Below are 21,454 nucleotides of genomic sequence, written 5' to 3'. Positions count from 1 at the left end.
AGACCGTTCAAGGACTTGGTTCTTTGGAGTTGGGGGAACTTTGGACCCTGAAATAGGGAAGTTCCGTTGGACGGACGAGAAACTTGCAATACCCATCAAGAAGCTTTAGAAGTATATCACCGCAACGCAGGAAGGGACGTTCATTTCCGACAGAGGGAAGGACGAGCTGACTGAGGCCCTAGGGAATGTTGAGCACCCTGGACGAACACGAGGCACACCAGGCTCCGTTCCGTGGAAGGTTGGGTTTCCCGACGTAGGCGGTTATAGAAGCCGGGAGAGAAATAGGAAAGCAGAGTTGAGCGACATGCAGAAGATCAATGCAAGACTACAAAAGTTAGAGGAACTTGAGAGCCACCGAGCTACCGGTCAACCATCTCAACGGCACGAAGCTACCCCAGAAGGTACCCCGCCATCTCAATGGAGAAGCAATGTGGCTTCCACGGAGCCCGTTCAGCCTGACTTCTCGACTCTTAGCTACCCCGTGGATACTATCACGGAGGCTCAACATTGAGAGCTTATGACGAAATGTTGGAACCTCACTTTGAAGGCGGTTGTCGGCTCTCTTGCACCTCCTCAACCCAACAGAACTTTTCATTGCCTTCCGATTCCACATGGCTATGATGTTGTGATGGTGGAGGGATTTGAGGAGCTCGAGCTTGACCACCCTAATGGTGAAGGAGAGAATCAGCTGGTTTGTGCTGTGAGGAGTACATGTCTATGGCAGAAGGAGTACATCAAGCTTCCAAACTAGATGCCTCCGCCTCCTCCTCCGCCACCACCGGGTCAGGGCACTCCGCCTCCTCCTCCTCCTCCTCCGGCGAGTGATCAGGGCACTCCGCCTCCTTCTCCGGATCCTCCGACGCGTGAGGGCACTCCGCCTCCTCCTTCGCCTACTCCGGCGTGTCAGAGTAGACCGCCTCCTCCTTCACCTCGTCGGCAACGGCGGAAGACAGACGCCGTCGCTCCGGCTCCTCCAATGCGTCAGAGCAGCCCACGTCCTTCTCTGCCTCGTCAGCAACGACGGAAGGGAGACGCCGCCGCTCCGCCAGCTAGCAGTACAAGCAGAGGCGGGAGATACGGTCCATCTCTCAAGCCTCTGGAAAAGTTACCATATGAGAGGACCGCGCAGGAAAATGAGGACATATGTCGTGCCCAATTGAGGCACCATTTTTCAAATAAAACTCCACCTTCGAAGGAGAAGCTAGATCCGGTGAAAGTGACGCGCACTATCAATGCCCTGAAGCGACCACCACCGCCTCCGCTGGATTCCAACTATGACCGCATTCTTAAAAAGACATATGCAGCAGCGCGGCGGTCGGGAAGTACTTCCAGTGATGCAAGGTTAGCAGAACGAAGAAGTGGGAAAACCATTCCCCAGCTCGGCGAACAGGAGAAGCAACCATGCCCCCCGCTCAAGGTGTCTAGCGATATCGTCTCTAATCCTCCGGGGATGGTGCCCGATACCAATCCTGGTGATTACTTGGGGGATGATGTAATTTTTGAAACAGATGAGGTAACAAAAGAACAATATAAATACGTGCACGGGAAGCCTCTCGTCAAACCTGGTCATCATCCTCTAACAACGATGATGCACAAATTACATGAGTGGTACATGGAAACCTGCAGGGAGTCTGGGAAAGACACTATGTATGTGGCAGTGAAACCAGAGTACGAATTCATTGGACTTTCCATGATGCCTATTGAATTTGTGGAGTTATTTCAGTTATACAATCAACTAGCCCTCGACAAACAACTCATGACTTCCTATTGTCTGTAAGTATTACTTCTATAGTTAAGTCTCTAGCTCAACTTGTTCATTGCTTGTATATATAAGTATCCTCATTATATTATGTAGATTGAAGATCATCTAATGCAAAAAAGCAGGAATTTTCGATGTTGGGTTCATTAGGCCAGATGCAGTAAATGAATGGACGGTACGAAACTCAATCAAAGAGACCGATGAAAACTTGTTAAAGACGTTACTTATACATCAAAACAAAAAGGAAATATTGTTTCCTTACAACTTCAAATGGGTGTTGTTGTCTTCTCTCTATACTCGGTTTCGCTTACTCGAGGTTAAGTAATCTAATTGATGAGTTATATATGCGTGCACAGTTTCCACTTTATTCTGCTATTCATTAAGCTTGAAGAGCATTAGTAACTGTCTTAGACTCGAAACGTAAAGATCCTGAGGGTTATGCGGACATGACTGCAATGCTCAAGAAGTAAGTTCAGTCAATACCGGGACCATATCGGCATGCAACTTTCGTTAATTTACTGATATCAAGTAATCTTTTTCTTTGCCTAGCAGGGTTTGGAAGAAGTTCACCAAAAAGGTCCCGGTCTAAACAAAGAGTTGTGATTTACGCACCCCAAAGTAAGTAGTACTAGCTAGTTTCGCGCATCTTTAATTGATTCAAATTTTCATCAATCTATCATTACCATGCTTGTTTATCAGTTTGATTGAACTCTATTCTCGTAAAGTGTTTGTACCAGGAAGAAGGGGCTGTTTTATGTGCATACTATGTACGCGAGTTCATTTGCCACTCGACCTTTGAGCGGGACTTCTCTGACAAACAATTTCAAGTACGTAAGTAATATTCACAATTTTATTTTATATGTTACCATCAATTGTGTTGAGTTTTATTCATATATATATGCATGTATTGACCCCATTTTTTAAATTAGATCTGGCAGATGCGGGATGAACTCCTACCATATGATCGCATACGAGCAATTCAAGAGGAATTGGCAGGATTCTTTCTTGAGCACGTCATACCTAAAGACGGAGAATACCATGTGGATTTGTGATTGGATCTTAGGTAGATGATGTTAGGGTTGTAAAAGGTGTTATATTGTATATATGTTGTAGCGTCGGATAGATATATGAAAACTTGTTGTTCGACCAAGCACGGAGAAAGAGATGTCACTTTTCTCTATATATGTTCAGCATGACTATCTTGTGTAATTAATGGTTTCCTTCATTTTCTTATTAGCTAGCGTCGAGTTATCTCTATATGTATAGTAGCTAGCATCGATCAAGCACGAAGAAAGAGAGGACACCTCTCTCTATTAGCTAGCTAACACAATATGAAACCCCTAAATTAACCCTCCAAAACACCCAACCCCCCCCCCCTCTTAAAAAAACAAAAATCCCAGCTCCTGCCAAATGCCGACGCGTGGATGCCCTTTGATCCCGGTTGGTGCGGCCAACCAGGACTAAAGGTCCTCCTGCCCGGGCTCCCCGCAATGGCCACATGGAGACCCTTCTGTCTCGGTTTGTAAGCGAACCGGGACTAAAGGTTTTGAGCTTTAGTCCCGACCCTTTAGTCCCGGTTCCAGAATCGGGGCTAATGGGTCTCTGGAACCGGGATAAATGGGCCATTTTCTACTAGTGTAGAAATAAAGAAAGAAAGGAAAAAAAAGCGTATCACATTAAAAGCTTAAAATTTATAAATGTTCTTTGACAAGCATACCATTGTGCTGTCGTGGAGGCCTTCCGGGATGTTGGAGTACCCGCCTAAAGGATGATAGAGTACCCGCCTACTAGGGCCTTCAAGGGTGAGCCCTTTGTGCTGCCTGTTTCTAGGTGGCATGCCATGGGGAGCTTCCTTGACTCTTCGCGTCGTCCAATCTGTTCGGACGATGCGCGTCCGGGCAACTTGAGCTGTCCATGACAGATGGACCGCAGGCATGTGCGGGGCCACCGTCGTGTGGCGGATTTGTACGTACACATCTATTAGACATGAAATTAAATATCTTGTCCTCGGATAACTATGTGCCACACCGCATCAAATAAAATCAAAACCTAAACCACATGCTGCATGCACCCATATGTGTGACAGTGTCGGGACACTCGTTTGCCCCAAATAATGCTTACACAATAATTATAGTTTAGTTCTTATTTAGGACCTCACTACAAATGTGACGTCGGATTTTTTTTACCATAGCAAATTGAACATTTTTCTATGGCAATTTATGTTGGTTGAAGAAGAACAAGAAGAAGAAGACTGTGCAGCTTCACCATCTGCTTGATGTGAATGGGTGCAGCCAGCCGTGGTGGTGCACACTTTTACTTTTTCATTTCTGATTTCAGATTTCAGAAAGGGAGGCCGGGGGGTTAACTCAATCACCTACGCATGGATAAGTAAATTGGTTTGGCGGCCGGAATCTCTCATTTAGTAATACTTCCTCTATTCTTAAATATAATTTTTTTTAAGGATTTCACTAGAAGGCTATATACGGCATAAAATGAGTGAAACAATACTGTAAAGTATGCTATTTACATTTGTATGTAGTTTTATAGTAAAACATCTAAAAGAACTTATATTTAGGAATGGAGGAAGTACTCCCTCTATCCCAAAATGACTGTCTTAACTTTGTACTAGCTCTAGTATAAATTTGTACTAAGTTTAAGACACTTATTTTGGGACGGAGGGAGTACTTGTTAATGGCGTGCAGGATATCCTCGGCTATGTGCTGTCGCAATTATGCATGCCACCGAGAAGGTGGAGACGGCTCTCGACATCATGCAACAGGAACGTCGACAATGTGTTGTGCCATCTCAGGCACACCACCCACAGGGACAAGTTTGTGCTCGACTTCAGGCTCATCAAATCGAATGCGCAATGCCGTGCTAACCGATACATCATCTTCTGTGAAGAAACGAGAGCAAAGAACATTGTCTTCGATCCCACTAATTAAGGTGTCGTCAGGCAGTGGACGTGCCAACTGGTGCGCCGTTTCAGCAGTAGCTCTCCTGCCGTTGCTTTTCAAGTCTGTGTGCCTGAACCTGTGCCTTCGCCTGATTTTCCAGTGGCGTCCTTTGTTTGGTTTCTTCTTATTATTTTTGTACAATTGGTTTCGACTTTTCTCGGTCGGCCTGATCTCAAATTTGGCACAAGCCCAGTATTATGTAGGCACGTACAACCATGATCCCACTGCTAGATAAAAAAAAATGCTCGATCACAAGTAGGGTCACCCGTAGCCTAACTTTATCTTTACCTTTACCTTTGTGGTCTTTAAACTTAGCAAGCAAAGAATCTGATGATGACAGATGGAAGGAGCTAGAGAGTAGAGTGTGCTGTGAGCAAAGAATTTTGACAGCTTGGCAGAAGAGTAAAGCAGCAAAGCAAAGCCAAGGAATACTACTATGTATGCACGCCTGGGCAAGAGCTTGGTGTATCTATTCCATTCTGTGTCTAGTTTTCTGGTCCACCTGATCGATCTGTTTGGATTCGTCTTAGCTAAACTTGTACTGGTTCAGTCCAGCTGCGCCACAATCAAGGTAATGTTACTGTGCCAATCATTTATATAGGTACTATATGATCTGCGGAGTGCTTCTGCAAATTTGCCTAGCTTTTGAAAGACTTTATAACGAGCTAGGGATCATCTTGTAACTTGTCCAAATGATTGCATCGATCCTACACATATGCAGGAACGAATTAAGCCAGCTGGAGTCTTTGCTGCGGATCCTTCAGATCATGGGTTAGATTAAACAATCCAATTCAACTCCAAATGAACCTGAAGATCAATTCAATACATCATGGTGTGGGTACGTAATCCATTCATTTTGTATCTATACATACATTAGCCATTGTTTTTATATGACTCCCTTCGCTCCCATGATTTTGTATCTATACATACATTAGCCATTGTTCTTTTATGAATTTAGATGATAGTAAATTGTACACAATCAAGTTTAAGTGTTTGATTGCAGGCATTATAAAACACCTATATAGTCGTAACAGAATGTTTACAAAAAAAAGCATAAAGAGTATAATTAACTACTTCCTATGGCCCAAATTGTAAGACATTTTAGTAGGCTAAATAGCCTACCAAAAACGTCTTATAATCTGAGACAGAGGTAGTATTATCTTTGTTGTTCTTATATATGTCCTGTCCCTATATAGTTAAAAATGTGCCTTACAACTTGAAACAAAGTAGTGAAAAATAAACAAAGGTAAAATTGATGAACCTCATTCAGTGATTATTATACACTTTACAGGCCATCGCTATCAAGGCAAATACCATCGATGCTGCAGCAGGAGAGATACTCGGTATTCTGGATGGCATCAGCAAACATGAAAGAAATATCTACTTCGATGGCTGGTGTGCACTCGGGGCATCTGCTGCTCTCAGAGTGGCAGCCCAACGTCTGAAATCACTGGCTGCTAAAGGAAGGAAATTTGACAAGGTTGTCCACGTGGATTGCACATTGTGGCAAAGCATGAGAGCCCTGCAAAAGGCAGTTGCCGAGGAGCTAGAGCTTCCCCAGTCGGTGATGGCCATCTTTGATCAGTATGATGAGGAGGATGATTTCAATGGGATAGACCAAGGCTCTAGAGGGATTTTATTTGATGTCAGAGAGGAGATCTTCAGAAAGCTTGCTAGCAGTACATTTGTGGTGTTTTTCCACAACGGGAGCAAACACTACATTGATCTATACGAGTGTGGCATCCCTGTAACAACATTTTTGAGTAACAAAGTGGTGTGGACCTGGGGTGGGGGTTTTCATCTGCTCTATGAAAATCTGGGGCTTCAACTTGGCAACAACAAGGTTGATGTTTACATGGGAAGTGAAGACTTGCACTATCATGTATTGCATGAAGAGTCCGCGGAGGTTGCCAAGCGTGTCGGTATTCTTGATCCTGATAAGATAGCCGAGTGCTTCCAATATGTTTGGGCACGAAGACTTGTGAGTCATATCGACTGGGAGATGCATGCTTCAAACTATTGGGTAAGCGACGGGATTATACAAGATCAAGGAGATACATCGGCATGGGAGGTTGGCAATGCTTTGAAGAGAAACATACACTTGGATTGGATTATGGAGTCTACTACCTACATGGCAGATACTGGTGTTCGCATTTCCAGTCCTAAAGACCGTTGGGTCGCCGTCACACAGCAAGCCCTGCTACATGATGACATTGTTGAGTTGCCTCCTGAGGCGACATCTTTCTTCCTCCTAGAAGATAAATCAGATGGTAGGAGGGTGATATTACCAGCTGTCATGTTCCCACACAACAATAGACTGCGTGTGTTACATCTGTCTTGGTGCACCTTCAGTTTCACATCTCCTCCCTTCCTCTGTTGCATCCACCTAAGATTCCTCCTGCTGGACCATTGCACAGATGTGAGAGGTGAGGAACATGAAGGCAACAACCAAAATGAATCATGTTTCCAGAAGCTGTGGGTGTTGGACCTGAGGCATACAGACTGGTACTCAATTTTTTTTATGTGTTTGATGGATGAACTCAGGGAACTGAATGTGGAGGGAATCAAGGATTGGAGGATAGTTGATCTATGTGGCAGTAAAGCTAGCCTTGTCAAGCTCCGAGTAGCAGCCGACCCAGACTCTACCACAGAAATAGCCATGCAATGGCCAACCCTTAACATGTCGAGAGCCATCCACCTTACGGCAGTCATCCTTGAGAACTGTGTTGGGTTGGAACAAGTTGTCCCTGATGCTCTGCCCCCATTGCTTGAGTCATTTAGCTTCATTATCAGTGATGTTGTTATTGCTAAGATATCAAGCATCTCCTTCCAGGGCCTTGCTAAATTGAATAGTGTGTTACTGAGAGGCTTGATGGGGGCCCTCGAGGAGTTGGACCTCTCAGGCACAGAAGTGAAGACCGTCGACCTCAGAGAAATGGTAGCAGTGAACCTCAAGCAGCTCATCCTACTAGGCTGCGAGAAACTGAAATCAATACAATGGCCACCAGCTGGCAAAAGTACAAGGAATTTGGAGTTGTTTCACATCAGCACCATCAGATCTGCATCATCTGGCCAAGCTAATTGGGAAGAAAAGAGCAAGGAGACTAGTGCTGCTATAGGATCATCTGCAATTCCTGCTGAAAAACCAGCTAGATCCTTTGATTGGTACATCTCTACAAGGGATGCAAGGCTCCTTAGGTCCCTAGCGCCCTTCAAAGAATATTTCGACTCCGGGGGTGGATGTATGGAGATGGCTTCATCTTCTGCAAGTACTGATGTTGTTGGTGACAGTGAATGTGTTCAAGGAATTAGACAGCCTGGTCATTATTTCTATGCAAGAGATGTAATCTTTCAAGACTACCTAAATGATGTTGATACTAATGGAGGTGCTATCAGGTGGATGTGGGCTGGTGCGCCTGCCCTTGCTGTTGATAGATTCAAGGACTGGTATGTCCACCTACAAGATGAACTGGGGATGGAAAGTGGATTGCTGCAGCAGCAGGGCAGCACCCAAGGAACTAGTACTAGAGCTGCTTTAATCCCTAAATTTATATGCAACCATGCTAAGAAGTTGCATGTGCATGACAGCTTTTCCATCACTAGCATCCCAGTCCCACTAGTTAACTATACATCATGGACCTACCTTAAATGGTGTCAAGTTGAGAGGTGCCCCAAGCTAAGCTCTGTCTTTGCTACTCCCACACCAAGTGATGATGAAAATTGGTGGTTCCATTGCTTTTCTATGTTGACCACATTCTGGGCATCCAAGCTCCCAAAGGTGCGCTACATCTGGAAGTGGAGTGTAAGTTTCCAACCACAAAAAAGTTCCTTTCAAGACCTAGAATTCTTGCACCTAGACTATTGCCCCAGGCTCATACATGTGCTCCCCTTATCCACACATATGACTACCTTACCTCGCCTACAAACCCTCGAGATCGTGTGTTGTGGTGATCTTGTTGAGATCTTCCCTTTGGACCCTCAGCGCCAAGAGAAGCAAACAATTATAAATTTCCCCGAGCTGAAGCACATCAACCTACATGATCTCCCCAAGTTGCAGCTCATCTGTGGAAAAAAGATGTTAGCACCAAAGCTCGAGACTATCAAGATACGGGGCTGCTGGCGCCTTAGGCGCCTGCCTGTCATTGGCAAGCAATGTCCCAAGGTGGACTGCGAGAAGGACTGGTGGGACAACTTGGTGTTTGAAGAGGGTGATGTGAACTACTGCCCTTCGCTCTACAAGCCGGTCCACTCGAGGTACTACAAGAAGGCCCGGCTGCCAAGAGGAACCGTACTCAGGTGAGATATATTTGGCCACATCTCCATTCATTTATAACTAAACTTTGTGTGCTAGTCAGCTTAGTCCGCGTACAGCATACCACCCTACTGCCAGTAATTTATATAGTCGATTAATCACATAATTGATGATTTATTATGCTGCATTGTAGGTGATCCATTTCTTCATTGAGTTGATCTTCAGCCTGCTTCAAGCTACATATGCATATCGACCTACGAAGTTGAAGATTTCTCTGTGGTATATGGCTTTGTATTTTTTTTCAACTTCATGTTTGCTTGATTGGGGTGTGCTCTGCATCCGCATTGCCATGGTGTGGCTTTGTGCCTGCATCTTTGTACATGGTTGACGTGATGTTGCGTCTTCCAGTTTGGTTTGATTGGGTCAGCTTTGCTGGACTGGCCCCGTATATGCATCAAAGCAAGTATCTATCATCTGGTTTGATAGATTATGGGTACAGGCTTTGCCCAAGACAGAAATAAATAGGAGTAGCATTAAGCTTACGTGGCGTGAGGCCCGGTGTGCTCATGTTGCTGCTATGCTCTCTCTGTGTGGTGTGTGATTTGTGAGCTATCGGCTGTTTGTTGTAATAATTTGTTATGCTCTGACTTCCATATAAGTAATGGCGATCAAGCTTGTGCGTTTGATTTTTGTAATCGCTGTTGATTGTTATAAATGTGTTGTTTAATGTTCCTTCTACTGGCAAGCTTTGTTCTGTGTTGGCAGATGATCGATCATATAAGTCTGTATCCTTAGATCGTACACGTTTTAGCGTTTGGATTTTTCTTACTCCTTTCAAACAAGGTGTAAATGATCTATTTATGCAAAAGTTTTTCTTTTTTTACTGGCTAGTTTCTGCAAGAGGTTAATGTTGATTGAGCTTGTAACCTCTGAAGTTTGTGTACACTTTTCAGATACTATATTAAGTTTTTGGAGATCAGATTATATATTTAGAGGCATGCACGCATATGCATATGCATATGATCATTCTCATCGATGCATCTCTGTATATTTGGTTATTTGCAGAAGGAAAGCATCGAGACTAAGCTATCAAGAAAAACAGACAGGGCTAGTGTATATAATACGGTGTAGTACATATCACTTGCGTCTCTGCTTCCCTTCAGTCACAAAACTTTGTTCATCATGAAAGAAAGAAGGAAAATAGCAGTAAAGAAAACACTGGTGCTGATGCTGGTCCGAGCATTTGGATGCAATTTTGATGCCGCAATATGAGTTGAAGTTCAACTTCTTTTTTGTTTTTGTCATCTACTTGGCAGATACAAGTTCCCTATACTCTGTATCTAGGTGAGCTTGTGTTGAGACAACGTCAATGTAGCATAGATGGACGCTGATGCTCTAGATATCTCATATCTCATGTCAATTCATTAAATTTGTTTTAAGGTGAGCTAAGACTGATATCTGAAGTCGGTTCTTCCCATGAAACTGCGGCAGTAATAGAACAGAGTCATCTTTGTGTATTTCTGAACATGCTATGTCGTCGACCAACAGATTCTGCAAACTGAATTCATTTGAGCAGTTCTCTAACTGAAAAATTACCATCACAAATTCACAAACAAATGAACTAGTAACAAAGTGCCAAGAAGATTCTCACAATTCTACAAGTTGGTCTAGCTCTGTTTTTGGTAAACATGTTGTAGAGCAGAGCATAGGCTCTGGGGCACCTCCTTATCTAGCCACTCATTTTTGCATCGTGATTCGTGCAAACACTTTTCTTTTTTTTTCTCCCATATAAAGCAACATTGGAACCTCAAACTTTGCAGCACAACAAAACTTTCTAACTAGAACGTGGAAAAACTTTTTTATTTTTCCGTGCATCATAAATGCTAAAAGTAACATACTTTAATCCGAAAAATCTCATTATATATATTTATGTTGGACCAAAAATTCTAAAAGTTTTTTCCCACATTCTAGTTAGAAAGTTGTTCTGCGAAGTTTGAAGTTCATACGTTGTTTTATTTGAAAAAAACAAAAAAGAGAAAATCTGGTGCAGTAACTTAGTTATTTAGCACGGATCTCAAAACAATATTGATTGGCGAGGATAAGGTTGTGGTATGAAATTGCATAACCCGTGAAAACAAACATTTCCTCTTCTTTCTCATGAAACTGAAGCCTCTTATCGATTTCTTATAATATGTATCCAAGACGATGATGTCATACAAGAAGTAACATGCAGAGATACAAATCGGATACAATTTCAATATAGAAAACATCATCTGGTTACAAATGGATGGATGGATGAATGAAGTACTCAAGTTTAGTGGAGAACTGAACAAACACACAGATACACATAACCAGCTAGAGATGCAGAGGCATTGTCCCGCACACCGATGAAATTAAGGAAATAGATTACACGGAGAGGAACAGTAATTAGGGTAAACACTACAAGGACTGGACTCGAGCAGTGTAATCTGAACCAGGACATGAGCAGCATAGCCAGAATACATTGGGTCTACTGTCCGGGGTGAAATGCATGAGCTAATTTGCTTCAAACTGACGTATTGGCTGTGTAACTGTACCTTCATCTTATTGATGCTTTCACCATCCATTCGAATTTCCTTGAGCTTCTTGATAAAATGTAGCTCCTTCATCTCCCGGCATATGAAAGTTTTGTACCAATTCCAGCCCACGCATTGTATCTTTCATCGAAAAAGGCTTTCGTCCCGCTTTATAGATAAAGCAAACCATCATGGCCACAAAGTCGAACAAGAAATAGATCCAAACACACACAACAAAAGTACGGGAGGGTTCTGCAAAGGGCACAGATCAACAAGCCCTAACAAAAAAACAAAGGCGGACATGACGCAAAGCGAAGGAGCTAATCTGGCTCAGGTGGTGGACGAGGAAGCGGCGGATGGGCCATCGTCTAGAGATCAGCAGTGAATGAGTTGATGGCGTCTTAGTCATGGGTGCGACTAAGCGGCCGCCAGAGCTGCAAGTAACCACACATTTTGAACACGGCATCAGTTGCGCGGCGAAGAGGAACACGCTGAATCACAAGCTTATTCCTAACCGTCCACAACATCCAAACGAGGACCCCAATAACCGGCCACCTAGTGTGCATACCGTGGGTTGGGGGGAGGCCTCGATCCCGGTGTTAAGATCAGGGAAGTTGGTGTTACACCAACGGCCAACGATGGCCCCGCGTAGGCATGACCATAGGAACTGGGCAGTCACGCATGCGAAGAATATGTGGTTGGAGTCCTCAATTGTCCCACATAGGGGGCACATCCCATCGCCCCGGGCCATGCCGCTTAAGCACCTCCACTCCGAAGGGGGTCCTACCGCGGATCCATTGCCACATGAAGATCCTGATCTTCAGAGGAAGCCTTATCGACCAGATGAACTCAAAGGGCTCTAGGGCTGGGGTGGCCACTATGGACCGGTACAGAGACTTTGAGAACTGACCCGAAGGCTCTAGACGCCGGGAGGTGCGCCAGGAGGTGTGATCGTCAATCTGATCTACGTTCGGTTCATGGAGGGCTACGGTGTAAGGAGCTCGTGTCATGCGATGGTGTCTGGGGGGTATTAGCCTGAAACGGGACTAGATTGAACTGGACAACAGGGGAGGAGGGAGCACGCACAAGTTATGTCTGAGTGTGAGAATGGACAGAGCATGTATTGGTGTTGGATGCAGCCGGCGATGGAGGAAAAGCTGGATCCAGTCCAAATGGAGCTCTTGGAGGGAGAGGATTCGCTGCGACATTTCCTCGAACAACTGTCGTGCGCGTTAGCTTGTGGCTGGTCGGAAGAGGAGAAGAGAGAGCTGAAGTGAGCGGGATCCATCGGAGGGAGGGTGGTTAGCGCTGGTTGTCCCCCCGCAGCGCGTACACGATCGGACGGGAGGGGGAGAAGGGCGATGACGATGATGACAAGGTGGGATGGGAGATACAGCGCGGCGATGGCTAATAAAAAATTACATATAGATCTGTAGACCACCTAACGACGACTACAAGCACTAAAGTTAGCTGAAAGCGTGCCGTCGTCATTGTCCCTTCTCGTCAGAGCCGAATAAAACTTATGGTAGTAGACAGTCATGAAATTATTGTGCTAAGGCTTTATAGAACCAGAACAAGGACCGCCGTCGATGAACAATAGTGTAGATCGAAAGGATCCAACCCAAAGACACACAAATATAGACGAACTATGGCCAGATCTGAACAAATCCATCAAAAACATATCCGCCGGAAACACGCCTCCATACGCTCACCGATGACATATTTTTATTGATCCTCTTCATTCGTTAAGTGTCCACCTAGTGATATACACCCACAAAAAAAGATCACAAACTCGAAAACAAACCCAGTAAACACGACCTCAGACAGAAAAAAGAACAACACAATTCGGTGGGACACATTTTCGGGTACGAATTAACTACCCGAGATGAAACCACTTGCGCTGCCAAGGCTACCTATTCCACCCCTGGAGCGAATCTCGCCAGAAGAAGACGCCATTGTCCACGAACCGAAACTAGCCTACCTCCCATTCTACATCCAGGGCGGGAGGTACAGTAATGGTCGTTCTTCAGCGAGACATAAGTTATCCTTTTCGCATTTATAAAATGCATGAAATGATAAAATAAACTATTGAAAACCCAAAATACTTAATATTGAAAAGGAAAATAGGATCTACACCATTGTTTGGTATATCCTCTTAGTTGTTATGGAGTAGTAAGGCATTAGACGGATACGTATCAGAAATATTTTCATTCCCATATATATAACACCATAAAAGCATGGCTAATAATATAGCTAGTTGATGGCTATATGAAGCTGCAATGCCATTCATATAGTAATCTGGGTTATATAGTCGGAATGTGCTTTTGGAGCTCGGCCTTCATGGAGGCCTTTAAACTTAATATTTAAATTCCATGAAAATTCATATTTTTACATTTTAAAAACTTTTGAAATAAAATACAGATATAAATGAGGGTGTAACACATATGTGTGTAAATTTTTAGAAAAAATACGTTAAAATGAGGGTTGAATAAAAAGATAAATCTAAGGCTTTTTAACACATGATACTATTCATCGTTTCAGGCCATGAATTTATCTTTTTTGTGCAGATCGTATTTCAAGGTCTTTCATCCTAAAATTTTACACACATACACATAACATCCTTCTTTACATGCATATTTTTCAGAATTTTTTGAAAGTGAAAAGTTTTAAATTTGAATTTTTTAAAAAAATTGCCCTCCATGGAGCTCAGCCTCCAAGCGTCCATTCTCTTATATAGTTGGCTATTACTGTGTTATATTTTACTATCTTCTCTCTTTCTCTTTCTATTGCTAAACTGAGAAAAAACATCAAATTATCAGTGCCATGATATGAAAAGTAAAAAAATTCATGCTACTTTATAAAACTAACATGCCGCTATTAAAAATGGCAGTAACAAAGTTCCACCCTCTCAATATTAAAAATGTTGTCCCTCTTAAAATAATAAAAATGCCACCCTATAAATAATAAAAATGCACACCCTCTTTTAAAATAAAAAATGGCATGTCTTATAAATAAAATTGCCATCCTCTAATAAAAAAATACCATCCTCTGACAATAAAAATGCCAACCACTTATAATAAGAATTCTGTCATATTGTATAATAAAATTGACATTCTCTAATAATAAAAATACCATCCTCTTAAAAAAATGTGAACCTCTTATAATAAAAATTCCATCCTCCTATATAATAAAATTGCCATCCTCATAAAAATAAAATTTCCATCCTATTGTAAAAAATGACATGCCCTTACAAAATAAAAATGTTATCCTTGTATCTTATAAATAAAATTGCATACTCTTAAAATAAAAATGACATCCTCTTAAATAATAAAAATTTCATCATCACAGGTCAGACCAATAGAAATGCCATCCTATTATAAAAAATGGCATGCACTTACGAAATAAAACAGCGATCATTTAATAATAAAAGTGCCATCCTCTTAATATAAAAAATGACATTCTACTATAAAACAATGTTGCTCTTACAAAATGAAACGGCGATCATCTAATAATAGATGTGCCATCCTCTTATAATTAAAAATGGCATCCTATTTTAATTTAAAAAATCGTCCTCTTATAGTAAAAATGACATCCCTTCTATAATCATAAATACCATCCTCTTATAAATAAAGGGTCACGATAACACCCACACTTGTTGTAGGAGCCACAACATCCCACACACCCAATGATCACAGGTTACGTCACGTCATCGCATGCATCCACAAGTGATGAAGCTGATGATGTCATCCAAAATCTTTAGTCTTTTCAGTTTTAAAAATGTTTTATCTCTTAAATAAAAAATTCTATTGAAAACCCGTTTTCACCATTAAATTCGTCGTGACGAGATCTTCAAAACTAGGTCTCACATTGATATGTTTTAACGACTTTTTTGGGGGGTTAAAAGTTGTCATGTCCATTGCATATAAATTGCCATCATTGATTACACTGAAGTTGCCATGATATATTTGAACTACTTTTTCTTCTATGTTTAAAGTAAACTTTGAGATGTTATAAAAATAGAAATTAATAAACTAAACTTGCCATGATCAATTACTAAGATTTTCCATGATCCATGGAATAATTTTGACATGGTTCACAAGTAAAAAAAGAAATATGCCGTTAATTACTTTAAAATGCATGGTCACTAGCTCAAATTTGTCATGAACTATAAAATAAATTGCCATGGTGAATTACTTAAATTTGTCATAATTCATGCACTAAAATTTGTCATGGTTCCTACAAAAAAAAATTGATGCTCAATATACTAAAGTTGTCATGGTCAACATAATAAAATTGACATGATCTATAAACTCAATTTGACATGATGAATTACTAAAAACTGTCATGATCCATGAATTAAATTTTCCGTGGTAAATTACCATATTTTTCCATGGTCAATTAATAAAAATTGTCATGAAAAGTAGTTGAAATACAATGGTTGCTTTAAATATAGAAGAAAAACAAGATTACACGTGCCATGGCAACTTTATTGTAAACACTATGATAACTTCAATTTAAACATTTGGCAACTTGTGGCCTCCAAAAAAAGTTGTCCAAACATATCAATATGTGGATCTAGTTTTGAAGATCTTGTCGAGACAGATTTGATGATGAAAACAAATTTTTAATTGAATTTTTATTTAAAAGATAAAATATTTTTAAGTCCAAAAAAACAAAAAACAAATCTGTTGATGGTTACGAAGGCGTGTGAATCATGTTGCCTCAGCCCACACATATGGGTGTTACTATTTCTGTAAATATTACTGCCATGTGAGAAAGTTAAAAGAACAGTAAATTTGGATGAATTAAATAACAAAATATTCACGAACCGCCTATGTAGCCCAATGGCTAAAAGCCCCCGCGCTCTCACTAAAGGTCTCGAACTTGAGACCTCGTCCCGCGCATGACGCATCTTTTGGAAAAGAAAAAATAAAGGCAGTTGTTACGGATCAGGCGGATGATTTTCTATAAAAATCATCCACCTGCCCTGCCGTTCAATCTGGCTGGTGAACCTCCGATCTGGCGTTGCTGCGGTAGTTGTAGGTGAAGTGCATGGCAACATCGAGCGTTGGCGGAGCTCCATAGCAACCCTCAAGAGTGAGATGAAGCTGCAACGGAGCACCGACGACGCCGGTGAAGCTTCATTGCAGCACCGGCGATGCTCCAATGCGGCATCGGCGGAGCTTCATTGCAGCCTAACGACCTGGTGATGCTCCGATGAAGCTCCATTGCAGCGCTACCACCACATGGCTGTGCTCCATCGCTGCACGGGTTGCCTCGAATCTCCCTTGCAGCATGGCCTTCGCACGAAGCTTCAGTATAGCGAGACCATCGGTGGGACGGTGCCCATGAGCCATGTGGTCGGCGATGGAACGAGCTCTAGGGTGAGGGAGTTGAGGAAGTGGGAGGTGAGCGAGCGGGAGGGGAAGGTGGGGAAGGCCAAAGGTGGGAGCAGTCATGCTGGTACTGGAGCGAAGTGGAGGCGAAGTGGAGTGCCGCGGGGAGGTCGTCGGACTCGAGCACGGAGCGGAGGCGATGGAGCGAGAGGGAGAGGTGGTCGGCACACGGGTGCGCGTAGGAGGCGGGGGCGGGTGCGCGGCAATGGCCGTGCACATGAGGAATGCGACGTGTTCCCTTGGTGGCGAGGTGGGCAGGAGGACGAGAAGCGTGAGGGCGGCCGCCGCCGTGGCGACCGGAAGGAGGCCGCACCAGTGGGGGTGGGCGACGGGAACAAAAACAAGCGGAAAAGGAGGAGATAAGGCTAGGGACGAGAAGCTATGGGTGGACTCCACATGATACGAGTCACATGGGAAAGGAGCTTTACAGCGAGGTGAAAATCAACCTTTAAACGTTTTTCACAAAAAAACGAGCATTCGTGTGGAAATTGATAGAAAACAAATGTCTCCACCCATCCGATGTGGCATTTACCTTACGTTGAGATTCGGGCAGCGGTGATGGGGCGTTTGCTCGGGATGGCCTCCCAGGGAAGTCAGCCAGATAAGATTTACGCTCTTTTAACACTAGTTTTTGCCTCCGTCTCATGTTAAAGGTAAGGGGGATGCTAGGCGTCCACCGGCAGATGCGCACGTCAGCCACCTCGCTAGCCATTGGATCTACACGCAGGCAGACGTAGATCATTCTCTTGGCATGTCATGTTTGTATCCTTTCCCACTCATTAATTCCTGAAATAACGGCTGTATTGTAGAAACAATTTTTGAAATAATGGTTGTATTGAGGAAACAACGACCGTGTTATAGAAACTTTCTCTTTTTTTCTCATGGCATCCGCCTAATTTTTCTAATTTTCTGCAGCAATCCTTTGTTCGAAAAATCTACTCTTCTTTAATTTTATGCAACAAAACCCTTATTGCAATACTTGCAAACACATCTTCCATCTATTTTTACTTAGCAAGACCTTTGTTGCGAAAATAGTAACAACTCACTGATCACATCACATCGCACACTAACACAATTCGTTTTGGTGCTAGGACTAAGTGGCGATCTTGCCGGATTCGTCGATCTGGTCGTCGGGAGGCGCTTGGCGGCGGAGATCCACAGGCAGCGGCGCTCGGGCGACTGCAACTTATGCATCACGGACGGTGGACAGATCTCGGCGAGGGATCCACGGCGAGCGATGGTCAGGCTGTAGAGGGATGGGCGAATCTCGGCGTGCATCCACGGCGACCTAACCTCAGCATGCTCGCCGATAACAGTGGCGCTGGCCCGTCGGGTGTGCGCGGTGGTCGCAGTCGGCTGCCCGCGCCTCGACCTGATCTGTAGCGGGGGCAAGAAGATAACGCAAAACAGAAGAGAGCGGGACTGGGAGTTGTTTCAGGAGTGGAAAAGTGCACGGGTCCACGGACACATCGTGCAAGATGACGAACGAAAATTGTGGATCCGATGAATGATGACAATCATTTCCCTAAAGATAAATCTTCTTCTTCTGAATTGATAAAATATACTTCATCTGTTCTAAAATAAATATCTTAATTTTTATATAAATTTATATTAAATTAGTATAAAGTTGAGACTTTTATTTTAAAGCCAAGGGGGTATGACAAAAGTGTGTTACATGGGCTGGAGCCAGAGTGAAGCCCAAGAGGACCGACCCAGGCGGCTCCTACCACCAGGCCGTGACCCTCTCGCCTGCGGCGGCGCCGCCGCCCACCAGTGACCGTCGCCGCCGCCGCCGCCGCCGCCTATCCCACCCTCGCTGCCGCCCGCCCCGATTTCCTCGTCGCCCCCACCACCGAACGCATCCGGCCGTCCGCGGGTTAGACAGCTACGGGGGATTGAAGCTCCAGCCTCAGCCGGTGACCATCGCCGGCGCCCCCGCCCGCGCGCTCCGCCGAGGACCTCATCAACAGGCCACCTTCTTCGACCTCGTCGTCCTCTGGTAATCAATCCATCCCTTCCAGAAGATAAAATAAAAACCAGAGGATATGACTCTACCTGAAAATGTACCAATATATATGGGCCTCATTGCATCAATCTGTAATGCTCAACACCTGAAGCTTTGCATGCTAAATTTCTGTGACTGCTTGATTAGTTTTTGTAATGCTCAACATCTGCTCCTGCTTGGTTTGGTTTGGTCACCGTGTATGCATCAAAGCAAATATTTATCATATGGTTCGGTAGATGCTGGTACAGGCTTTGAGCAAGAGAGAACCCGATAAATAAGAGTTCTCCGATATCTGTGTGCGATTTCTCCATATATATGCTCTCTCAGCTGTGTGCGATTTCTCCGATATCATTCTCATCTATGCACCTCCATTCGGCTTATCTGTACCATGCGGTTAATACACATCATTCCCATCTATGCACCTCTATTAAGTTATTTCCAGAAGATCATTGCGAGATTTAAGCTTAGCAAGGAAAAGTAGAGCTGCAGCCCCTTACTTTTTTTATTCTGTTCTCTGTTAGGCGGTTGCGCTGCTGTTCTTTGCTGAGGAATATTCCACCACCGCGGCTTCGATTTCCTCTCTGGACGGGATGACGTCTCCTAGCTCCCTGGCGGTGACCCTACCCCACCCAAGGTGATAATCCCTGGCCCTGGTCTTCCTGCCACATGTGCATTCCGTCCTACTTATGAATCCTCTTTAACATCCCCAGCTCCGGGCGCCATTTCTACCTCGCCGTTGACCCCCTCCAGTTCAAGATGGTGCGTGTCCAACATCCCTGTTAACGTACATTTTTGGGCACATTGAACCATATATTTATTCTTGGGAATCTGTGGTTGGTTTTTGTGTGCAGAGGACACTACTGGAGCTCCTAGGTGTTGTATATGATCGCCACGGCTCGGTGCCCATTGCCATATGTGTTTCATCCCGGGATGAGCTAGATGCTGTCTGTGCTGCTGTTGCCAACCTCCCCTTCGTGTCCTTGTCACCGCTGGTATGCTCAAGTTGGTGGGGTGCCAATTTCCATGTTCAGTTCTGTGATGTACTTTGTGGTTGCATCATTGACAACTGTGGGATAGCTAAGTGTATGATATACACAGTTTGCACTGTTAATTGCTTAATTCTTCAAGAGAAAACATTGATAGTATTGACACCTTCATCTAGGAATTATGATTGTGCAACCGCAGATATTTTTATTTATCCCAATGATCCCTGGCTTTCTTGCCTTTCCTGTTACCCCTGCTATAATAATATGAACATTGTTTCAGGTTCTCTTGATTGTTCATGATCCTTGCTATGAAGTACTTTTGCTAGTTAATAATATCAATGTGTGGATTTATGTACACAGTACAGCGATCAAGATGAAGTTGAGCGTGCATCTGTTCTTGAGAAATCCCGTCGGGCAGCAATACAGCGGAATCAGATTGAAGCTGCTTCTATTGATGGAAGTCCCAAACCTGAAAGTGTGGTCTTGAAGCTAAATATTACAGTTGTAACTGATGCTTGCTTGCCTTCGGCGGCGATGGGAGAGGCTCCCCTTATGTCTCGTGTGCTGATAAACTATGAATTGCCTACAAAGAAGGTGAGCAGTCCTAATTTTTCATGATAATTTACCTTCAGGACTTCTATGGCCCAAATACGCTTAGCTGTTTATGGTAATTTTAACTTTCGGTGTTATCATGCATTCATGCTGTTTCGTTGTGCACCATTGGTTCTAATTTGTAGATCATCTCGTCTTACCTGATGTCTGTGCCTGAATTTTTCAGGAGGCTTACTTGAGACGTGTATCGGCATGCTTGGCAACAGGTAACTTAAAAAAATATCAGTTGATCCGCTTTTTGGAAGTGCTGATGTAATTGATGTACTATGATCGTGCAGATGGAATCGCGATTAATATGGTTGTTGGTGGTGAGGTAGTTCTTCTAAAGTCTCTGGAAGAAACCGGTGGATTCGTCATTGCGGAGATGCCAATACATGTAAATAAACTCTTTGTAACAGTTAAAATTTGTTTTGCTAGTAATACAGTGAGCGCTTGTGATCTAAACTGATTTTTGTTTCGCAATGCAGGTTTCCGAGATATTATGAGAGTTTCAATCCGCTTCTGAAATTACTGTTACCCTTCAGGACTAACTATTTCTATTGGTGCTACTTTGACTTGTGGGATTACTCTTTGCTTCCTTCATATGTGGATTTGTCTTAAAATTAGGTTTCAGAATAATGGGATTGATGTTTATTACTTCTAATTACTGAGAAATGGACCATTTTCTTTTTACTTAAAAGTCTTTATCTGTCTATGACTCTATGTACTTCTATTTCTCTTGTTTACTCTTTGCCTCCTTCATTTGTGGATTTGTCTTAAAATTAGGTTTCAGAATAAGGAATGAAGATTTTCAGACTAGTACGACAATAAAACTCATTCCTGAGCAGTGGAAAATTACTCACGGACATCTACTCAATTGGTATTGACATGAAATGCTGCAGCTATGTTGGAATCGGTGCGCCTCAGGTGTAGCTTTGTTATACTATCCTTTG

General features: G+C 43.3%; 2 protein-coding genes across 2 annotated transcripts; both read left to right on the top strand.

Annotated features, from left to right (window-relative positions):
• The first annotated feature begins 5,158 nt into the window (after positions 1-5,158).
• LOC123410466 lies at positions 5,159-9,663 on the top strand. Its single transcript, XM_045103414.1, has 4 exons — positions 5,159-5,287; positions 5,438-5,554; positions 6,008-9,012; positions 9,162-9,663. Exons 2-4 carry the CDS (start codon positions 5,546-5,548, stop codon positions 9,163-9,165), a joined length of 3,018 nt encoding a protein of 1,005 aa, XP_044959349.1. The 5' UTR covers positions 5,159-5,287; positions 5,438-5,545; the 3' UTR covers positions 9,166-9,663.
• A 9,033-nt stretch (positions 9,664-18,696) lies between these two features.
• Positions 18,697-21,201, top strand: LOC123407947 (eukaryotic initiation factor 4A-III; the record flags this gene model as incomplete). Its single annotated transcript, XM_045101193.1, has 8 exons — positions 18,697-18,918; positions 19,446-19,558; positions 19,635-19,683; positions 19,776-19,916; positions 20,271-20,504; positions 20,689-20,728; positions 20,801-20,898; positions 20,990-21,201. Coding segments are annotated over 8 exons (915 nt in total), but the record flags the coding sequence as incomplete, so codon positions are not given.
• Positions 21,202-21,454: the final 253 nt, after the last annotated feature.

Source organism: Hordeum vulgare, chromosome 7H, assembly GCF_904849725.1.
Source record: "Hordeum vulgare subsp. vulgare chromosome 7H, MorexV3_pseudomolecules_assembly, whole genome shotgun sequence".
NCBI lineage: Eukaryota > Viridiplantae > Streptophyta > Magnoliopsida > Poales > Poaceae > Hordeum > Hordeum vulgare.
This window is presented reverse-complemented; position numbering and strand designations above follow the sequence as displayed.